The sequence below is a fragment of the Taudactylus pleione genome, unplaced genomic scaffold, assembly GCF_031769625.1.
Source record: "Taudactylus pleione unplaced genomic scaffold, aTauple2 ptg000483l, whole genome shotgun sequence".
NCBI classification, from domain to species: Eukaryota; Metazoa; Chordata; class Amphibia; order Anura; family Myobatrachidae; genus Taudactylus; species Taudactylus pleione.
The window spans coordinates 3,569,909-3,593,545 of record NW_028284885.1 but is presented as its reverse complement, the minus strand read 5'-3'; the positions used below and the strand labels follow the sequence as shown (position 1 = coordinate 3,593,545).

At 44.8% G+C, this 23,637-nt stretch overlaps 1 protein-coding gene across 1 annotated transcript in view; it reads left to right on the top strand.

Annotated features, from left to right (window-relative positions):
• Positions 1-23,637, top strand: part of DNAH14 (dynein axonemal heavy chain 14) — a 1,015,490-nt gene that overhangs the window by 5,334 nt on the left and 986,519 nt on the right. The window contains exons 4-7 of the mRNA XM_088449338.1: positions 530-711; positions 11,407-11,528; positions 15,345-15,506; positions 18,439-18,551. Of these exons, the coding sequence (XP_088305464.1) occupies positions 530-711; positions 11,407-11,528; positions 15,345-15,506; positions 18,439-18,551 (579 nt within the window). The remainder of the gene's footprint in view (positions 1-529; positions 712-11,406; positions 11,529-15,344; positions 15,507-18,438; positions 18,552-23,637) is intronic.

Below are 23,637 nucleotides of genomic sequence, written 5' to 3'. Positions count from 1 at the left end.
TATCCCGCACGCCGGGTTGCGACTACATCCCAGGGAAGGGGTCCCTGGTGGCATTACGGGGGCTAATGAGTAATCCTTGCTCTTCCCGCTTTTCCCGTTTTTTTTTTTTACCCGAAACATAACCTGTCTCACACCAGCCCTAGACTGGCATGAGCACCGTACGTGTTTGGTACTGCGAAATATTGCACCAAAACATAATTTTATTAATAAATGTGTCGTTACCGTGAATTCCACTGGGGCCTATCACCTTTCCTACTGAAATATAGGAGATGTCGCTATAGCGCAACGAAATAATCCAAATGACGGTATATCATTCCTAGCATGCATCCGTCATACTGCAGTCTTGCATTGCTTTAACCATAGTTTAAATACATTTACCCCAAAAGAGCTTAAATAGTTTAGAACAATATTTGGCAAAGATGTCACTTATGGTACTGTACTATTTTGGCCTGGTGAATCGTGTATGTTGTTAGCATATAGAAGTACATCTCGTCTCTTTGGCGGATTAGGAACCATTGTCCTCTTCCAGCAGGCACAGAGGAGGACGGATGAGCAGCCGGAGCTGGGAGGACACCAGTCCGTCCTGGGATATAGAAGTGGGAGAGAATAAAGACCACCAGGACCACTGTGTAGTGATGGAGGTGGCTGCAGGGGAGAAGCCGCAACACCCCGGTCGGCTCCAGATTGACTCAGGTCAGGAAAACGCAAGCGGTGAGTCCCCGATATCCGGCCGTTTATCTACTTTCATACTCTCAGTGATCTGTGTTATTATCATCTAACGTACAAGGAATAAAATGTGTTATTTTAGTTAAACAACAAAAACATAAATCTTTGATTTACTGTCTTAAATGCTTTCAGAGCTGTCTCTGAGTCAGTTCCCCATCTGTAGATGTTGTATCATGTTATGCATCAACGATCCTCTTTGTGTCAATAAAGTTAGATCCCATGTGGGTGGTGGCTGTCTGAGCTTGCTGGGATCAGTGGTGCTACATGCACATACAGGTATTCCTAGTCCTATCTTTACCATTGTATTAATCCAGTAGTCACTGCACACAGGGGGCCCGATTCAGACCCGCTCGCAAGCGCATAGCGCTCACAAGTGGGTCGATGGTGGCCCAGTGCGTGCGCGAGCCCCGGAGCGAGCGCAAAAAGCACTCGCTGCATGGCTCACTACAAAAGGGCCGGCTGTCGATGTTGATCGACAGCTCACCCCGTTTTGTTGGCGTGGCCGGGGGGTGGCTTCACAAACAGAGGCATTCTACTTTATTAGAGCCGGAAGCTCTCTGGGGCTTGCGGCCACGAGACCCTACCACAAGGCTCTCATCGCAAGCCCGATGGTCGCAATGGTCTCGCTTTTTGCGAGCGCCTCTGAATCAGGGCGGGCGCTGTTTTTTTGAGATGCGGCCTCCTGGTCGCTCGCATAGCTGTGGGTGACCACCCACAGCTATTGCGAGCAGCCCTGATTCAGAGCAAGCACTCGCTTTTTGCGAGCGCCTCTGAATCAGGCCCAGGGTTGGGGAGGGCTCCAGTGCTTTCAGCTTGGGGCTTGTTATTTATAAGGTTCACATGTGGACGTATCATCAAGTCATTATTCGCAGCACAGAGACACTTTCTACATCGCCCCTTATTGTCGCACCAATGCAGGACATCTTTGCCCTGCAATGTATCAGGGAAACTCACCCCACTCCCCAGGGGCATAACGAGACCTATGGGGGCCCCATAGCAAAATTTCCACAGGGCCCACCCTGTGCAAACTATTTTGCAGTTATCCATTTTGATTGTAAGTTATCTAACATTTGCGCTATATGCCTACTTAGCTGACATACAGGATTAAATGAATGGCGATTAGCATATAATAAGTATTATAAATGAAAAAATATATATTTAAAAAAATATATATAGTCTCTCTAATCCCGGTGCCCGGCATCCCGATCGAAGGGAGGCCGGGCGCCGCGAACGGACAGCCGCGCGGGGGGGGGGGGGGGGGTTAGGTTTAGGGCTCCCGGGGGGGGAATTAGGGTTAGGCTAGGGGGAGGGAGGGTTAGGGTTAGCCACCCCCGGGGGGAGGTTAGGCTCCCCCCCCCCGGGTGACTTAGGTTTAGGCAGCGGGGAAGGGGGGGTTAGGTTTAGGCACTTAGAGGGGGGATTAGGGTTAGGCACTTGGGAGGGAGGTTAGGGTTAGGCACCCCTAAGGGAGGGTTAGGGTTAGGGGAGTAGGTTAGGTTAGTTAATACTTACATAGGGACGATAGGGATTTCCTGCGTTGTCGGCCTGACGCTGCCGGGAATCGAACTGCCAGCCATGCGGCCGGCGGTATTACATACTGATTCCGGGTCAGTGACAGCTGATTCTCTGGTGAGAACAGAAAAGCCGCGGCTCAGGAGATGGCAGTGTAATTTGGTGCAGGGTAAGGCCCCGTAACAGCTGCACCTACTGTAGTTACTGATGTGTCCTCGCTCATCTTTGCTGCAGTCGGGCCGAACAGCCCCTCTTGGAGCGCCTGGTCCCATGAGACTTTGTTAGTGTCTATGATGCGACTAGGATGTACCAGGAGACTGTGCTGATTAATTTGATACGTGACACCTGTATATCTGTGTGTGACAATCAGCATATGTTATGATGCAATGGCTGCAACCTTTTACCACACCAAGGCCCTCATTCAGAGGCGGTCGGAGGATGCAAGCGGTCGCTCAGAAACTGGGCGGCCGCTTGCATCCTGACTGGCCGCCTCTGTTTCGGTCGTTAGGCTGTGGGTTTACACCCACAGCTCTAACGACGGCTCGGGTGATGGTCGCAATGGTCAGAGACCATCGCGACCATCGGGGCTTACGACGAGACCCTAGGGTAGGGTCTCACTTGTCGTAAGCCCAGGAGAGTTTCTGGCTCTGTCAGAGCCGGAAGCTCTCCACTGACATCACTAGTGATGTCAGTGGGGCCTCCCCCAAATGGCAGGCGTTCCCATGGGAACGCCTCCGTTTGGGCTGCCACCCCCCTGGCCCGCCTTCCAAACGGGGCGAGCTGTCAATCAACATCGACACCTCGCCCCCTTTGGAAAGAGACCCGCTACGACCGGCGCTGTCGGTCGTAGCGGGTCTCACGCATGCGCACGAAGGAGCCGGCTCCCTCGTGCGCATGCGCACTGGACAAACATCGAGGCGGCCATGCGGTCGTAGACCGTACGGCCGCCTCTGAATGAAGCCCCAAGTTCCGTTATTAGTCTTAGTTGCACACAGATATGCAAGTGTCACATATCAACGGCACAGTCTACAGATGCCTGACGCTAGCAGAGTTAAGGGGCACATCCACTAGCAGACATAGAAACGACTGCACGATAACGACATTGTAATCGTGCAGTCGCTTCACAGTCTGGTGCTGTACCTACACTGACCGATCAGTCATTCAATGTAGGCACATCAATCATCCCCGTACCATGCTCAACCTGACGTTATCGTCCAGCATGTTTGGGTGATGATTGATGTTGGAAATGACCGGCGGGAGCACGCATCACTGGTCATTAATCCTTCACCTTTATAGTAATGCATCCTCTCCCTCACTGCTATAGTAAGACACTACCCTCCCTCACCTGTGTACTAACCCATTCCACTTCCTCACCTGTGTAGAAATACAATCCCTCCCTCACACCTGTAGTAACACATTCCCCTCCCTCACCTCTGGAGTAACACATTCCCCTCCCTCACCTCTGTAGTAACACATTACCCCTGCTCACCCCTTTAATAACATATTCCCTTCCCTTGCCCATGTTGTAACATATTCCTTTCCCTACCCTGTAGTAACACATTTGACATTCCCCTCCCTTACCTGTGTAGTAACAAATTCCCTTCCCTCACCTCTATAGTAACACATTTCCCTCACTCATCTGTGTAGTAACACATTCCCCTCCCTCATCTGTGTAGTAACACATTCCCCTCCCTCACCTCTACAGTAACATATTCCCCTCTCACTGCTGTTGTAACACATTTTTCTCTCTCACCTCTGTAGTAACACATTCTCCTCCCTTACCTGTGTAGTAACACATTCCCCTCCCATACCTTTGTAGTAACACATTCCCCTCCCTCACTATACAAATAGGGGAGCCACACCAACTGTCAGTGATGTTTGGCAGCACTTGGAGTGACAGTTGGTGTTTGAATATGATCTGTGCTACAGCCACAATGAGACAGTCAGTCAGCACATTGCACAGGGGGGGGGGAACATTTTAGCTTTCTTCACCTCCTTAGGATTCTAATTTTGAAAAATCACTACTTAGTGGGCACCTACATCATGGAAGGAATGTACTCCCCGATTTTCATGTTTCTAGGTCCAGGGGTTAGGGCAGTCAGTCAGCCAGTCAGTCAGGACATTATATAAATAGATGAATAATTTGCTTTATTCATTGTCTCTAAATTAAAAACTGCAGATAAAATGGAGGGAGGTGTCTGAAGGGGTAATGGTGGCAGGCCAAAATGTTTCCTATAGTCCTTACCTGAAGATGTTATTCAGATTCTTCTTTTTCTAAAGCTGTTGCTGTTCAGGACCTTATTAGAAGATATAATCCAAAGCCAATATCAGTAGTCATTATCCAAAATTGCTTAAACAAAGCAGGAACTACTCAGAGACTATCAATTTAGGAGAAAATGTCACCACAAAATGGCTGCCAGTAGCTTGGCATCCTTTATATAGGGCTGTGACCTGCACTGTGACATCACAATACATACAGGCAGCAGCTAGAGATGGCTGTAGCCACAAAATGGCTGCCAGTAGCTGGGCTTCCCTTATATAGGGCTATGACCAGCAGTGTGACATCACAATACATACAGGCAGCAGCTAGAGATGGCTGTAGCCACAAAATGGCTGCCAGTAGCTGGGCTTCCCTTATATAGGGCTGTGACCTGCACTGTGACATCACAATACATACAGGCAGCAGCTAGAGATGGCTATAGCCACAAAATGGCTGCCAGTAGCTGGGCTTCCCTTATATAGGGCTGTGACCTGCACTGTGACATCACAATACATACAGGCAGCAGCTAGAGATGGCTGTAGCCACAAAATGGCTGCCAGTAGCTGGGCTTCCCTTATATAGGGCTGTGACATCACAATACATACAGGCAGCAGCTAGAGATGGCTGTAGCCACAAAATGGCTGCCGGTAGCTGGGCTTCTCTTATATAGGGCTGTGACCTGCACTGTGACATCACAATACATACAGGCAGCAGCTAGAGATGGCTGTAGCTACAAAATGGCTGCCAGTAGCTGGGCTTCCCTTATATAGGGCTGTGACCTGCACCATACCTACCAACATGACCCTTTCCATGAGGGACACAATGCTCTGGTCCTGGACTTCCCTGGTAAGAGCTGGGGCTGCAGTTGCAGTTCAAAATTCAAATAGGGGAGTCACACCAACTGTCATTTCACACGCTGCCAAACATCACTGGCTGGGACTCACTGGCAGTTGGTGTGACTCCCCTATTTGAATTTTGGACTGTGCTGCAGCCCCACCTCTGGAGCCTCCACCAATCATAAATTACCAGGGAAGTCCAGGACCAGAGCATTGTGTCCCTCCTGGAGAGGGTCATGTTGGGAGGTATGCTGCACAGTGACATCACAATACATACAGGCAGCAGCTAGAGATGGCTGTAGCAACAAAATGGCTGCCAGTAGCTGGGCTTCCCTTATATAGGGCTGTGACCAGCATTGTGACATCACAATGCATACAGGCAGCAGCTAGAGATGGCTATAGCCACAAAATGGCTGCCAGTAGCTGGGCTTCCCTTATATAGGGCTGTGACCTGCACTGTGACATCACAATACATACAGGCAGCAGCTAGAGATGGTTGTAGCCACAAAATGGCTGCCAGTAGCTGGGCTTCCCTTATATAGGGCTATGACCAGCACTGTGACATCACTATACATACAGGCAGCAGCTAGAGATGGCTGTAGCCACAAAATGGCTGCCAGTAGCTGGGCTTCCCTTATATAGGGCTGTGACCGGCACTGTGACATCACAGAACATACAGGCAGCAGCTAGAGATGGCTGTAGCTTAGATCAGCTCTGGGCCCCACCTGCCACATTTATATAACATCAGTAAATGTTTCTGAAGGTTGGTGCTTCCTTGGTGAATCTCTGACCTTTACCAGTGAACCCTGCACAGGGATTTGGGCTTTGCAGATGGAAGGCTGTATTCCTGTGCCGTGCCTCCGGATATGGCGTGCTGGTGCAGGTACAAGGAATGATCATCAGGCTGGGTCTGGTGATTGCAGAAGGGAAAATCAAGACAAGCCACATACAGATAATACTGGATTCTGTAAGAGCTTATTAGTTTCCCTAGAGAGGTGGTATAGATAGAATAAGGCTGAGTACCATGGACTGAGCCTTGTGGTTCTCCAAATGACAGAGGAAGCAGAGAGATTGTGGATCAAGTGAAGCGAACTCTGAAAGAGAGATGTGATAAGTAGGATGACAATCAGGATGAGACAGAGACCTGAAGACGTAGGGATTGGTGCTTGTGTATGAGATGAGAGAGGTTACCAATGTAACACCATCGGGTTTCCCTACAACCCTGAACCAGGCCCTAAAGCCTGAAAATCAGATACAGGTTGAGTCTCCCATATCCAAATATTCCGAAATACGGAATAATTTTGGCATGACCTAGATAATGAAACCTTTCATTTTTGATGGTTCAATGTACACAAACTTTGTCTAAGGCGCAAAATTATTAAAAATATTGTATAAAATTACCTGCAGACTGTGAATAAGGTGTATATGAAACATAAATGCATTTCATTTCTGTACACAAACTTTGCTTGAGCCACAAAATTATGAAAATATTGTATAAAATGACCTGCAGACTGAGTATAAGGTGTATATAATACATTTATGCATTCTGTGTGTATATTGGGGTCCCATTCCCAAGATATTTCATTATGATATGCAAATATTCCAAAATACGGAATATTCCGTTATATAAAATACCCCTGACCCAAAGCATTTTGGATATGGGAGACTCAACCTGTACATCATGACCGTCCTTTTCCCCATTAATGTGATCTTGCAGTCAACAAAAATTCAAGTAAGAGCCACAATATTTGTTTTAGGAAGGAAATTAAAATAAAAAACTACAAATAACTTAATGATCACTGATGTAACCAGCGTATTGTAGGTTTATGTAATTCACTTATTTTTCTGAAATGTCTGTTTGTGTTTCTCTTGAACTGAGACGATTTATCTGGAATTCAGACTTTAAATCATAAAAACCTTACAATGTCATTAAGGTGTGTGTACAATTTATTTATGCATTTTATAATGTGTAGCCCTACAATCAGTAATGTGTCACTAGGATTTTATAACGTGTAGCCCTACAATCAGTAATGTGTCACTAGGACTTTATAACGTGTAGCCCCACAATCAGTAATGTGTCACTAGGACTTTATAACGTGTAGCCCTACAATCAGTAATGTGTCACTAGGACTTTATAACATGTAGTCCTACAATCAGTAATATATCACTAGGACTTTATAACGTGTAGCCCTACAATCAGTAATGTGTCACTAGGACTTTATAACATGTAGCCCCACAATCAGTAATGTGTCACTAGGACTTTATAATGTGTAGTCCTACAATCAGTAATGTGTCACTAGGACTTTATAACATGTAGCCCTTCAATCAATAGTGTGTCACTAGGACTTTATAACGTGTAGCCCTACAATCAGTGATGTGTCACTAGGATTTTATAACGTGTAGCCCTACAATCAGTAATGTGTCACTAGGACTTTATAACGTGTAGCCCTACAATCAGTAATGTGTCACTAGGACTTTATAACATGTAGCCCCACAATCAGTAATGTGTCACTAGGACTTTATAATGTGTAGCCCTACAATCAGTACTGTGTCACTAGGACTTTATAACGTGTAGCCCTACAATCAGTAATGTGTCACTAAGACTTTATAACGTGTAGCCCTACAATCAGTAATGTGTCACTAGGACTTTATAACGTGTAGCCCTACAATCAGTAATGTGTCACTAGGATTTTATAAGTGTAGCCCTACAATCAGTAATGTGTCACTAGGACTTTATAACGTGTAGTCCTACAATCAGTAATATGTCACTAGGACTTTATAACGTGTAGCCCTACAATCAGTAATGTGTCACTAGGACTTTATAACATGTAGCCTCACAATCAGTAATGTGTCACTAGGACTTTATAACGTGTAGCCCTACAATCAGTAATGTGTCACTAGGACTTTATAACGTGTAGCCCTACAATCAGTAATGTGTCACTAGGACTTTATAATGTGTAGTAGCCCTACAATCAATAGTGTGTCACTAGGACTTTATAACGTGTAGCCCTACAATCAGTAAGTGTCACTAGGATTTTATAACGTGTAGCCCTACAATCAGTAATGTGTCACTAGGACTTTATAACGTGTAGCCCTACAATCAGTAATGTGTCACTAGGACTTTATAACGTGTAGCCCTACAATCAGTAATGTGTCACTAGGACTTTATAACGTGTAGTCCTACAATCAGTAATATATCACTAGGACTTTATAACGTGTAGCCCTACAATCAGTAATGTGTCACTAGGACTTTATAACATGTAGCCCCACAATCAGTAATGTGTCACTAGGACTTTATAATGTGTAGTCCTACAATCAGTAATGTGTCACTAGGACTTTATAACATGTAGCCCTTCAATCAATAGTGTGTCACTAGGACTTTATAACGTGTAGCCCTACAATCAGTGATGTGTCACTAGGATTTTATAACGTGTAGCCCTACAATCAGTAATGTGTCACTAGGACTTTATAACGTGTAGCCCTACAATCAGTAATGTGTCACTAGGACTTTATAACGTGTAGCCCTACAATCAGTGATGTGTCACTAGGACTTTATAACGTGTAGCCCTACAATCAGTAATGAGCACCTAGGACTTTATAACGTGTAGCCCTACAATCAGTAATGTGTCACTAAGACTTTATAACGTGTAGCCCTACAATCAGTAATGTGTCACTAGGACTTTATAACGTGTAGTCCTACAATCAGTAATATATCACTAGGACTTTATAACATGTAGCCCTACAATCAGTAATGTGTCACTAGGACTTTATAACATGTAGCCTCACAATCAGTAATGTGTCACTAGGACTTTATAACGTGTAGCCCTACAATCAGTAATGTGTCACTAGGACTTTATAACGTGTAGCCCTACAATCAGTAATGTGTCACTAGGACTTTATAATGTGTAGTAGCCCTACAATCAATAGTGTGTCACTAGGACTTTATAACGTGTAGCCCTACAATCAGTAAGTGTCACTAGGATTTTATAACGTGTAGCCCTACAATCAGTAATGTGTCACTAGGACTTTATAACGTGTAGCCCTACAATCAGTAATGTGTCACTAGGACTTTATAACGTGTAGCCCTACAATCAGTAATGTGTCACTAGGACTTTATAACGTGTAGTCCTACAATCAGTAATATATCACTAGGACTTTATAACGTGTAGCCCTACAATCAGTAGTGTGTCACTAGGACTTTATAACATGTAGCCCCACAATCAGTAATGTGTCACTAGGACTTTATAATGTGTAGCCCTACAATCAGTAATGTGTCACTAGGACTTTATAACATGTAGCCCTTCAATCAATAGTGTGTCACTAGGACTTTATAACGTGTAGCCCTACAATCAGTGATGTGTCACTAGGATTTTATAACGTGTAGCCCTACAATCAGTAATGTGTCACTAGGACTTTATAACGTGTAGCCCTACAATCAGTAATGTGTCACTAGGACTTTATAACATGTAGCCCCACAATCAGTAATGTGTCACTAGGACTTTATAATGTGTAGCCCTACAATCAGTACTGTGTCACTAGGACTTTATAACGTGTAGCCCTACAATCAGTAATGTGTCACTAAGACTTTATAACGTGTAGCCCTACAATCAGTAATGTGTCACTAGGACTTTATAACGTGTAGCCCTACAATCAGTAATGTGTCACTAGGACTTTAAAACGTGTAGCCCTACAATCAGTAATGTGTCACTAGGACTTTATAACGTGTAGCCCTACAATCAGTAATGAGCACCTAGGACTTTATAACGTGTAGCCCTACAATCAGTAATGTGTCACTAAGACTTTATAACGTGTAGCCCTACAATCAGTAATGTGTCACTAGGACTTTATAACGTGTAGTCCTACAATCAGTAATATATCACTAGGACTTTATAACGTGTAGTCCTACAATCAGTAATATATCACTAGGACTTTATAACGTGTAGCCCTACAATCAGTAGTGTGTCACTAGGATTTTATAACGTGTAGCCCTACAATCAGTAATGTGTCACTAGGACTTTATAACATGTAGGCCTACAATCAGTAATGTGTCACTAGGACTTTATAACATGTAGCCCTTCAATCAATAGTGTGTCACTAGGACTTTATAACGTGTAGCCCTACAATCAGTAATGTGTCACTAGGATTTTATAACGTGTAGCCCTACAATCAGTAATGTGTCACTAGGACTTTATAACGTGTAGCCCTACAATCAGTAATGTGTCACTAGGACTTTATAACGTGTAGCCCTACAATCAGTGATGTGTCACTAGGACTTTATAACGTGTAGCCCTACAATCAGTAATGAGCACCTAGGACTTTATAACGTGTAGCCCTACAATCAGTAATGTGTCACTAAGACTTTATAACGTGTAGCCCTACAATCAGTAATGTGTCACTAGGACTTTATAACGTGTAGTCCTACAATCAGTAATATATCACTAGGACTTTATAACGTGTAGCCCTACAATCAGTAATGTGTCACTAGGACTTTATAACATGTAGCCCCACAATCAGTAATGTGTCACTAGGACTTTATAATGTGTAGCCCTACAATCAGTACTGTGTCACTAGGACTTTATAACGTGTAGCCCTACAATCAGTAATGTGTCACTAAGACTTTATAACGTGTAGCCCTACAATCAGTAATGTGTCACTAGGACTTTATAACGTGTAGCCCTACAATCAGTAATGTGTCACTAGGACTTTAAAACGTGTAGCCCTACAATCAGTAATGTGTCACTAGGACTTTATAACGTGTAGCCCCACAATCAGTAATGTGTCACTAGGACTTTATAACGTGTAGCCCTACAATCAGTAATGTGTCACTAGGACTTTATAACGTGTAGTCCTACAATCAGTAATGTATCACTAGGACTTTATAACGTGTAACCCTACAATCAGTAATGTATCACTAGGACTTTATAACGTGTAACCCTACAATCAGTAATGTATCACTAGGACTTTATAACGTGTAGCCCTACAATCAGTAATGTGTCACTAGGACTTTATAACGTGTAGTCCTACAATCAGGAATGTTTTGGTAAACATAATATCCGTCACTTTGTCCCTCAGATGACAGCGCAGTATCGCACATTCACAGACTTCGATCCCTTCTCGGCTGGAAAACAGAATTTCCCAATTTCGCTCCTGAAACTAGAAGACACAAGGCTGGTCACTATCAGCGGCTCCTGGAGGTACTGTACAATGCAAACTGAAACAGCAGAAAGTTGTCAGATTTATGGATAGGCCACATAAGTACGGACCTTGCGTATGAAAGGGCAAATCTGAGTCGGACGCACACTGCCAATGGTGGATGCAGCTGAATCCGTGCGCACAGCGTCGCAGTTGCGATTGAAGCGCACGGTTTTAGAAATGTGTTATAAATGTATTGGAGCGTGACTGGGAGGTGGCTATGCGGACGCACGGATATGGTCCGCCTTATTGACCTGTAATGGGAGTGTCGCTATGCGTCCCTGCAGCGGTAATGAACTCATGCTCTTCATCGCTTACACCGGAAGCCATACTTTGACGGAGATTCTGCATTTGGCATGGGGCTGGTAAAAGCTTTGACGGTGCGCGCCAGTGGTCACGCCAAGAGGGATTTCAGGTCTAAAGACGCGCAATGTGGGTGTCTCAGTCAGTTGCACGGCTGGGGAAGGGCTTGTAGCGGTATTTGCAGACACAGAAACTGCTGCGTCCGACTCACAATCAGGCCTTTTTGTGTATTATTGCATTGATCATTTTATGTTTCTGTTGCCTCTGTCTTTATTGTAACATATTATGCAGTTACTATATGAGCTTTCTGTGCTCAGGAATAAATGTGGCTCTCTGCCTGTATTCAGACTCGCATCACACAGAGCCATCCATCCGCTGATTAAAGCCATTGTTCTAATCGTCAGCGCACATTCGCGCGTTCCCTAAGCTTGGAGTAAGAGATCCGTGTGAAGACGGACAGATCTCTGCATACGCTCTCTTCTGTATAGCCCGCAACTCCCTGTATGCTCAGACCATGCCCAGCGCACACTTATCCTACTCCGGAACGCCCAGTTGCCAGCTAGTTACACTCGCTGAGCGGATATATGACTGAGATCTCTATGACTCTGCTCGCCCATAACTGCTGTATTCGCAGACAGAATTGCGCACAGCTCAGAACCAGGCTGATCATTGTTACCTACTCCTATGACATCACTATGGGGCTGATATATCAAGCAAGTAAATGAGTGGGGTAGTGGACCAGTGGAGAAGTTGCCCATAGCAACCAATCATCTTTGAGGTAGAATTTATCAAACACATTCTATAAAATGATAAGCAGCGGGTGCAAATGCGGCATCTTTCCATATGTGTGTGTGTGTATGTATGTATATATATATATATATATATATATATATACATGCACATACATATATATACACACATACTGTATATACATATATATATATATATATATATACACACACACACATATACTGTATATACATACTCATACATACATATGTATGTATATATATATATATATATATATATACACACATACTGTATATACATACACATATATATATATATATACATATATATATATATATATATATATATATACATACAGTCAGGTGCATAAATATTGGGACATTGACAGAGTTTTTATATTTTGGCCTCTAGTCACCACCACAATGGCTTTGAAATGAAACAAACAAGATGTGCTTTACCTGCAGACTTTCAGATTTAATTTAAGGGTAATTACATCCAAATCAGGTGAACGGTGTAGGAATTACAACAGTTTCTATATGTGCCTCCCACTTTTTAAGGGGCCAAAAGTAATGGGACTATCAACTCAAAAGCTATTTTATGGGCAGATGTGGGCTATTCCCTCTTTATTTCATTATCAATTAAGCAGGTAAAAGGTCTGGAGTTGATTCTAGGTGTGCCATTAGCATTTGGAATCAGTTGCTGTCGACTCTCAATATGAGATCCAAAGAGCTGTCACTATCTGTGAAGCCATCATTATGCTGAAAAATCTAAACAAACCCATCAGAGAGATAGCAAAAACATTAGGTGTGGCCAAATCAACTGTTTGGAACATTCTTAAAAAGAAAGAATGCACCGGAGAGCTCAGCAACACCAAAAGACCCGGAAGACTACGGAAAACAACTGTGGTGGATGACAGAAGAATTATTTTCCTGGTGAAGAAAAACCCCTTCACAACAGTTGGCCCAATCAAGAACACTCTCCAGGAGGTAGGTGTATATGTGTCAAAGTCAACAATCAAGAGAAGACTTCACAAGAGTGAATATAGAGGGTTTACCACAAGATGTAAACCATTGGTGAGCCTCAAAAACAGGAAGACCAGATTAGAGTTTGCCAAACAACATCTAAAAAAGCCATTACAGTACTGGAACAACATCCTATGGACAGATGAGACAAAGATCAACTTGTACCAGAGTGATGGGAAGAAAAGAGTATGGAGAAGGAAAGGAACTGCTTATGATCCAAAACATACCACCTCATCAGTGAAGCATGGTGGTGGTAGTGTCATGACGTGGGCATGTATGGCTGCCAATGGAACTGGTTCCCTTGTATTTATTGATGATGTGACTGCTGACAAAAGCAGCAGAATGAATTCTGAAGTGTTTCGGGCAATATTATATGCTCATATTCAGTCAAATGCTTCAGAACTCATTGGACGGCGCTTCACAGTGCAGATGGACAATGACCCGAAGCATACTGCAAAAGCAACCAAAGAGTTTTTTAAGGCTAAAAAGTGGAATGTTATGAAATGGCCAAGTCAATCCCCTGACCTGAGTGCGATTGAGCATGCATTTCACCTGATGAAGACAAAACTGAAGGGAAAATGCCCCAAGAACAAGCAGGAACTGAAGACATTTGCAGTAGAGGCCTGGCAGAGCATCACCAGGGATGAAACCCAGCGTCTGGTGATGTCTATGCGTTCCAGACTTCAGGCTGTAATTGCCTGCAAAGGATTTGCAACAAAGTATTAAAAAGTGAAAGTTACATTTAGGATTGTTTAGTTTGTCCCATTACTTTTGGCCCTTTAAAAAGTGGGAGGCACATATAGAAACCGTTGTAATTCCTACACCGTTCACCTGATTTGGATGTAATTTCCCTCAAATTAAATCTGAAAGTCTGCAGTTAAAGCACATCTTGTTTGTTTCATTTCAAAGCCACTGTGGTGGTGAATAGAGGCCAAAATATAAAAATTGTGTCAATGTCCCAATATTTATGCACCTGACTGTGTGTGTGTGTGTGTGTGTGTGTGTATATATATATATATACACACACACATACATACAGTATACATATTAGTACACACATACATATATATATATATATATATATATATACACACATACAATATATATATATATATGTATATACAGTATGTGTGTGTGTATATATATATATATATATATATATATATATATATTATACATATAGGTACACATTATATATATATATATATATATATATATATATATGTGTGTGTATGTATATATATATATATATATACACACACACACATACTGTATATACATGCACACATACATACAGTATACATATAAGTACACACATACATATGTCACACATACCTTACACACATATACATATGTCACACATACATTACACTTACTTTGCAGCAGCTGCGGGGACAGGACCTGGCAGGCTGGCGCCATGTCATTAGACACCTCCCCCTAGTGGCAAAATGCAGCGATTCGCGGGTCATTCGAGAGGGGGTGGGGCTAAATGATGCCAATCTAATAGAATCATATTGACTCCGCCTCCTCCTTCCTTATTAACCCACAATCGCATCATTTTGACGTGAGGGGGCGGGGCTTAATAACATGGTGCCTGCTCTTGAGACTGTCAGGGGGGGCTTTCTGGGTACAGAAACCCACCCTGCGTGCAGAAGCTGATTTGTTGCTATGGGAAGTTTCTCCCCTTCCCACTCACTTCACCACTTGATAATCAACCCCATACGTCTGGTTACTTCTGTTCAGGTAAAAACGAAAGATGACCGCGGGGAATTCGTGTACTGTCTACCCAGATGTCGCAACCGTTCCACCGCTCGGTACGATCCGTACGATCTCCAGGTGGTTCCAGCATCCTCCGCTGTTCACTGCGACCTGTACTGGACGGTTAGTGCTTCAAAAGTGTCCAAGGTAAACTTTTATGAAATGTTATAAGTCATATTATTTTCCTATGTAACCAGAAATCATCGCTCCTTAGCCACTTACCTGGCGTCGTCGCATGGGATGCCACCAAAGGTGGGGGAGGACTTTGGCTCAACTCCGCCCCCTGGTTTAGTATCGGCGCCTGATTTGAGTTTGTGTTGTGTATCCGCCCCCTGGTCTGCCACAAGTAATCTCATGCTCCACTTCCCGTCTGACATCACGTGCCCTTTGTGCGCCCCGGAATGTAATCGCCATTCTGGAGGTGGTCACTCTGTCCGGTCGCCATTAATGTTTGGTTGGGAACTGAAGCATTATATAATGGCTGATCGCTCCCAGATTAAGAAAAAGAAGTTATACTCTGGAAGGAAAACTTGGTGCAAATAAAATCTCCTCGCTTGTGTTTATTTCATTTACTCCAGGCTGGTTATTATACAGCTCATCCTGTGCTATTATCTTTGGCTACAATTTATGAACCATCCGTCCACGTTTCTGCCTGTATAATCGTTACACATGTGATCTTACATTACATATGTCATGGTATACAGACACTTCCCTAGTTATGTCTAGAAGTGCCCATTGCCCGTGTTGGACTGGGGCATGCAGTGGTAGGGGCCCATGCTTAGGGAGCATGGACATCCACCAGAGGGGGTGTGGCCAGCTACCACAGGCGCTTGGCTAACCACTAGGCAAATCTTGGTGTATTTTCTATAGAAGGGGACCAAGCCCCCATGTTTATCAGTGGTCCTGCTCCAGCAAGTAACTGACCGTCTAACAATCTATAGTTTGAGGTCTGGAACCTGATAACTAGAAGAGGAGGGTGGGGCCAACCAGGGATTTCCCCTGTACTCCTGTGGGCCAGTCCAACCATGCCCGTTGATGTTAAGATCAGGTTATCAGGATGATTGGTGATAATAATAAGCCAATGGTTAGGTTTTGGTGTCTTTTTTTTATCAATGGTTAAGACCAAATAAATGTTTAAAAGGAGGGTCTATGCAGGGGCTTGGTATGAAATACCGGCAGTCAGGATGCCTGCTGTCAAAATGCCAATAGTGGCATCTTGCATTCCCCCCCCACCCACTTCTCCCCCTAACCCTCCCTTCTTGCACACTAACCCTCCCCATTGCGCACCCTAATTCTCCCCATTAGTGCCTAAACCTGAACCTACCCCCTTGGTGCCTAACCGTCAGCAGTGGTGCCTAACCCTAACCCTCCCACCTCCCTAGTGGTGCCTAACCCAACCTCCCAACCCCAAAGCCTAACCATCCGCAGTGGTGCCTAACCCTAACCCCCCCCTAGTGGTGCCTAAACCCTAACCTCCCACCCCCAAAGCCTAACCCCGCTGTGGTGCCTAAACCTAAACCCCCCCCCCCTGTTGGCTAACCGCTAAGAGGCCTCGGTGTACCTTCAATTGGGATGGCGGCTGTCGAGATTCCGGCGTCAGGATTTAGATAGGCGTCAGGATTTCAAAGCCTACCTTTAGTCCTGGGTCAGGCTTCCGACGATGGGGTTTCGACGGCCGGCATCCCTTCTGTCGGCATACTAATTTACATCCCCTGTGCCAGGGGTCTTCAACCTTGGCCCTCCAGCTGCTGTGGAACTACACATCCCAGCATGCACTGCCACCTTTTTGATATAACAGCATGCTAAAACTATGGCACTGCATTCTGGGATGTGTAGTTCCACAGCAACTGGAGGGCCAAGGTTGAAGACCCCTGCCCTATGCAGTCATGTCTAGTGTACAGTACTTTTTTATTCCTCATACATATATTCCAAAAGAATTTACTATTCCAAATCAACGTTTAACAGAACATTTCAGTGTTTCATTTTTACCTCAGACCCCAATAATCACGAAAACGTTAATTTTTTTTGGAACGGTTCACTCTTCTTCAGTACGTTACAGATGAAGCCAGATTCCGGGGCACAGTCACTCCGAAGTAACTTTTTTTTTTTGTCAGCGTTTTTCCATCCAAAAAAAAGTTTTTGATTATTTTATTGCTTAGAATAGTACTTCTTCATCGAAAGATTTTTCATCATCATTTTTAGTATGAAAGTATTGTACGTCGCATTACATGCAGCACATCCATTATTACATGTATTTATAGCAGTGCGTAACTAGAATATCACTGAAAATGACACAAACAATGTTGCTGCCATATGACCTCTCAGCCCAGCTGTAAGCTGTTACTTTCTATTTAGTGAGTATAACTATAGTGGGTCCATTGCAACCTGCGGCTCGGCAGAATATTTCAGGCCTATTTCTTTCATACATTGGAGCTCATTCAGACCCGCTCGCTAAGATGCGTACTCTGGCAGCTGCCGATGGTTTGCAGTGTATATGCATTGTGCACATGTGTATGCATCGCAGTGCGCGTGCGCATACCTTATGCACTCGCTCGCTGCGCATAGACGGCCCAGCAGAGTGAGTGACAGGAGAGGCCGTTTGTAGGTGGTAACAGGGGCTGGCCATTAAAAACGGGGGAGTGGAGGTGCAAACGCAGGCGTGCCTGAGCATCTCAGCGGCGTGTTAGAGGTGCGCATAATTATAGGACAGCGTCATAGTGCACGTCACCTGGCTGGTTATTACACTGAAGTGCTCGCAGCAGGGTATGGTCTGCCACAAGTGCTGCGATATCATCCGATGTTACCCGATGTACCGATGGTTTCAAACACTTCCTGGACATGACGTGCACAAGTGGGCATCTTAAAACAGGCTGGTGGGTGTCTGCATACACTATGTGATCGCGCACTAAGAAATACTGGGCGTGCTAATGCATTGCTGTGCGAGGGATCGCATCTAGCGAGCGGCTCTGAGTCAGGCCCATTCTGTGCCCAGAACATCGCCCTCTTGTTAGACCTTAAAGTTATCTATAGAATTGTTAGTAGTTTGTGACAGAATAAAATGTTTTCCTTGTTAATCTAGGTCTATATGGAGACCAGAGTGGAGAATATGGAGACTGTCCCCGTTACTGAGTGGTTATATGAGAGGGAGAAATACTCCGCCATTAAGAACATACCAGTATTCTCCCAGTTCAGGTAAATATTTCACGCGCTGCTTCTCAGGAACGGAGTGCTGTGTATTACCAAAATATTGGCGCAGACAAGCCCCTCCTCCCCGAATCCTGCAGCATCTAAAGATAAATGGTGAGAGTGCAACTCAACTTGCATTAAAGCAGCGTCGCGATTTTTACTGCCCTCCACTCTTTCCAGCTCAGTTCCTGATAGGGTGTTGGACTTGTCATGTGCATATTTTATTATTGCTTCTTCATACTGTGAACAAGTTTTTAATTAATTTGCAGATTTAATAGTCTTGTGCTTATACCTCCCAACTGTAAGAGGGGCGGAACAGGGGAGAAAGGTCATGCAAACGCTTGCGCAGTACAGTAATATATACGCTTGTCAGGAGGTGCCTATCTTGCAGGTGATCATTCCTTAGTGCGAAACACACATTATTATTATTATTATTTATTTATATGGCACCACAAGTGTTGCGCAGCGCCTTACATAGTACATAAACAAATAAGTAACCAGCAACTTACAGTACAATATAATGCAGGACACGGACATGGATAATAAACATAGCTATATATTACCGACCTTTACACCCACATAAGCAGCTGAGTGTTAGGTGCCCTAGTGGGGAGTAAGAGATAAATGAAAGTACAGTAGGGAGAAGCACGAGAGGGTAGAGGGCCCTGCTCGAAAGAGCTTACATTCTAAAAGGGAGGGGCAGACAAATAGGAGTGACACAGATGAGGTAGGCGGGGAGGAAGAAAGATGTAGCAGCAAGTTAGGATGAGAGCTAGAAAGCTTTAATGAAGTAGTGGGTCTTAAGAGCTTGTTTGAAAGATTGTAGAGAGGTGCAGAGTCTGATGGGGAGAGGGAGGGAGTTCCAAAGGTGGGGAGCAGCACTGGTAAAATCTTGGAGGCGGGAGTGGGAGGAAGTAATCAATTGGCATGAAAGGCTGCGTGTATTAAGTGAACGAAGAGGGCGGACAGAAGAGTGAAGGGAGATGAGATCAGAGATGTAAATGGGAGAGGAATGGGTGAGGGCTTTGTAAGTGAGTGTGAGAACCTTGAATTGGGGTCTGAAAGGGAAGGGGAGCCAGTGGAGGGCTTGTAGGAGAGGGGAGGCAGATGTAGAGCGTTTGGAGAGGAAGATGAGCCGAGCGGCAGCATTGAGGACAGACTGGAGAGGAGAGAGATGGGAATTGGGGAGGCCAGATAGGAGGAGGTTACAGTAGTCCAATCTGGAGATGACCATTGACTATATGAGGGTTTGATCTTGGAAATGTTCCTGAGATGGAAACGACAGGACTGTGAGAGGTTCTGAATATGTGGTTTGGAGGAGAGGGAAGAGTCCAGGATGACTCCAAGACAGCGTACTTTGGGACTAGATGAGATAGTTGTGCCAACTATTGATAAAGAAATAGTGGAAAATGAGGTTATGTGGGAGGTTGGGAAGACGATCAGCTCAGTCTTAGACATATTAAGTTTGAGAAATCACTGGGACATCCAGGAAGAAATGGCAGAGAGACAGTTGGAGATATGAGTCAGTAGAGAGGGGGAAAGATCAGATGAGGAAAGGTAGATCTGAGTATCATCAGCATAGAGATGATAATGGAGGTCAAAAGAGCAGATGAGTTCACCTAGAGAGGACGTATAGAGAGAGAATAGGAGAGGTCCAAGAACAGAACCTTGGGGAACACCTACTGTAAGAAGCTGTAGGGGGGGAGGAGTCGTGAGAGGAAACAGATCAGGAACAGTCAGAGAGGTAGGAGGACAGCCAGGAGAGAGCAGTGTCACGTAGACCAAGGGAGTGAGGGATATGCAGCAGGAGAGGGTGGTCCACAGTGTCAAAAGCAGAGAGAGGTCAAGGAGAATAAGTAGTGGCCCTTGGATTTGGCAGCAAGGAGGTCATTGCTGACTTTCGTGAGGGCAGTTTCAGTGGAGTGGAGAGAACGAAAGCCAGACTGAAAAGGGTCAAGGAGGGAGTGGGAGGACAGAAAGCTGGTAAGGCGGTTGTAAACAACGCGCTTAAGGAGTTTGGAGGCAAAAGGGAGGAGAGAGATTGGTCGGTAGTTAGAGAGAATGTTAGGATCAAGGGTAGGTTTTTTAAGAATGGTGGAGACCAGGGCATGCTTGAATGCAGAAGGGACAGTGCCAGAAGAGAGGAAGAGATTAAGGAGGTGGGGAGGATGGGAGCAGGCAGAAGGAAAGCGGCAGTAAAGGAAGCGGGAGGGTATGGGTCAAGGGGGGAGGTGGAAGGGGGGGGAGGACTGGATGATGGCCATTACTTCCTCTCCAGATACAGGGGAAAAGGATGTCAAAGTCGGTAAAGTAGATGGGGAGGGGTGTTCCGAGAAAGGAGGAGGTGGAGAGCTGGGGGACTGGTTGGATGATGTCCTGACGTATGGAATCAATTTTAGATGTAAAATAGGTAGCAAAGTCAGTCAGAGAGCAAGGAGGGGAGACGAAGAGGGGGTGGGCAGAGGAGGGAGTTGAAGGTGGAAAAGAGACGCTGGGGATTTGAGGACAGGGAGGAGATGAGATTCTTGAAATATGACTGTTTAGAGAGGGAAAAGGCAGCACTGTAGGATGACAGCATGAATTTGAAATGGAGAAAATCTGTCTGAGAGCGTGATCTTCTCCACTGTCGCTCGGCGGTTCGTGAACATTTTTGCAGGTATCTGGTGCATTTGGAATGCCAGGGTTGAGGTGTGGATTTGCGTGGGTGAGTAGTGATCGCCGGAGCAACAGAGTCAAGAGCAGAAGTAAGGGAGGCATTGTATAGGGAAGCAGCTTATTGAGGGCAGGATAAAGAGAGGATAGGGGAGAGAAGCGAGTCAAGTAGGGAAGAAAAGAAGGCAGTGTCGATAACTTCAATGTTACGCTTAGTGATGGTGGCTCTGGGAGGTAGAGGAGGGGAAGGAGAGAGGGATAAGTTAAAAGAGAAGATGATGGTCATAGAGGGGGAATGGTGAATTAGAGTAGGCAGAAATATCACAACGGTGAGTGAATACCAGATCAAGCAAATGCTCACTCACATGGGAGGGTGAGAAGGTCCATTGGGTGAGGCCAAATGAAGAAGTGAGAGTAAGGAGTTTGGAGGCAGAGGATTGTGTGGGGATATCAATTGGAATATTGAAGTCACCTAGGATAATAGAGGGAAGGTCTGAGGAGAGAAAGTGAGTGAGCCATGAAGTTGTCAAGGAACTTGGAGGGAGGGCCGGGGGACGGTAAATGACAGCTACTCGGAGGTGTACTGGTTGGAAGAGGCGTATAGCATGAACCTCAAATGTGGAGAATGTAAGGGATGGTTCTGAGGGTATGAGTTGGTATGAGTAACCAGGGGATAGAAGGACCCCAACACCACCCCTATGGCGACCCCCCAGCTGGGGGGTGTGGGAGAAGGTGAGACCCCAATAGGAGAGAGCTGCAAGAGAAGTGGTGTCAGAGGGTAAAATCCAGATTTCAGTAATGGCTATGAGATTCAGGGAGTTGGAGATGAAAAGGTCATGGGTGGGGGACAGTGTGTTACAGACTGATCTGGCATTCTAGAGGGCCCAGGATAGAGGGACAGAGTTGATAGGAGAAATGTGAATGAGATTTTCAGGGTTGCTATAGTGTGGAGATGAGATACCTTTGGGAGATCGAGATGAATAGAGTGTAGAGATCATGCGGGCTTGAGAGCTAGGAGGGGAACCAGTAGGAGGTGGGCAGGGAGAGAGATTAAGGAGACGTGGATGGAGGTGGGGTGAAGTGCCAGGGATAGTGGTGAGGGAGGAGAGATTAGCAGTGGGGTAGTAGGATCTTGGGGGGGTAAAAGAGAAGGAAAAATGAGTAATGGGAGAAGAGGGGGACATTGATGATGATGGTGTAAAACTGGCATATGCGTTATCCTTACAGAGCTGGACGCAGGAAAGAAACTAGGGGGTGGGGCCATAGGGGTCAAGTGGGGCGTGTTCCCTAGGTGAAAGAGGGGGCAGCTTGGAAGCTGGAGCTGCTACAGCATCAGCCCTGATCATGCAAAGACAGCAGTGAGAGCAGGGAGAGAGGGCAGGCCAGCATACAGTCACCTCCTCCCAGAGGCGGGTTCTGTCTGGTGGTCACTGATGTACTGTGTATTATACAGCAGCCATATAGGCAGATGGTGACTATTATCTACTGGAGGAAGGGGCGGTACTGAGTCTCTGGCCTGGGTGACAGGAAGCCTAGCTTCACCCCTGGCTGGCTGCATCTTGAGTTGCAGCTTTATTATTTGGGGAAAAATACACATACGTAAAATGTGTCCAAATCTACAGGAGCCTTTGCTCTCCGAGCCCTGCAGTCATTTAATGAGGGTTTTTTCTACAGCTCTTTTTGCAATAAATCCTCAATAATGTACAATAGTATAACTGTGTATAACAGGATGTTATTTGCACTTACTATCTGCATGGTGGAAGCGTCTGTGTGATATAATGTACAATAGTATAACTGTGTATAACAGGATGTTGTCTGCACTTACTATCTGCATGGTGGAAGCGTCTGTGTGATATAATGTACAATAGTATAACTGTGTATAACAGGATGTTATCTGCACTTACTATCTGCATGGTGGAAGCGTCTGTGTGATATAATGTACAATAGTATAACTGTGTATAACCGGATGTTATCTGCACTTACTATCTGCATGGTGGATGCGTCTGTGTGATATAATGTACAATAGTATAACTGTGTATAACAGGATGTTGTCTGCACTTACTATCTGCATGGTGAATGCGTCTGTGTGATATAATGTACAATAGTATATCTGTGTATAACAGGATGTTATCTGCACTTACTATCTGCATGGTGGAAGCGTCTGTGTGATATAATGTACAATAGTATAACTGTGTATAACAGGATGTTATCTGCACTTACTATCTGCATGGTGGAAGCGTCTGTGTGATATAATGTACAATAGTATAACTGTATATAACCGGATGTTATCTGCACTTACTATCTGCATGGTGGATGCGTCTGTGTGATATAATGTACAATAGTATAACTGTGTATAACAGGATGTTGTCTGCACTTACTATCTGCATGGTGAATGCGTCTGTGTGATATAATGTACAATAGTATATCTGTGTATAACAGG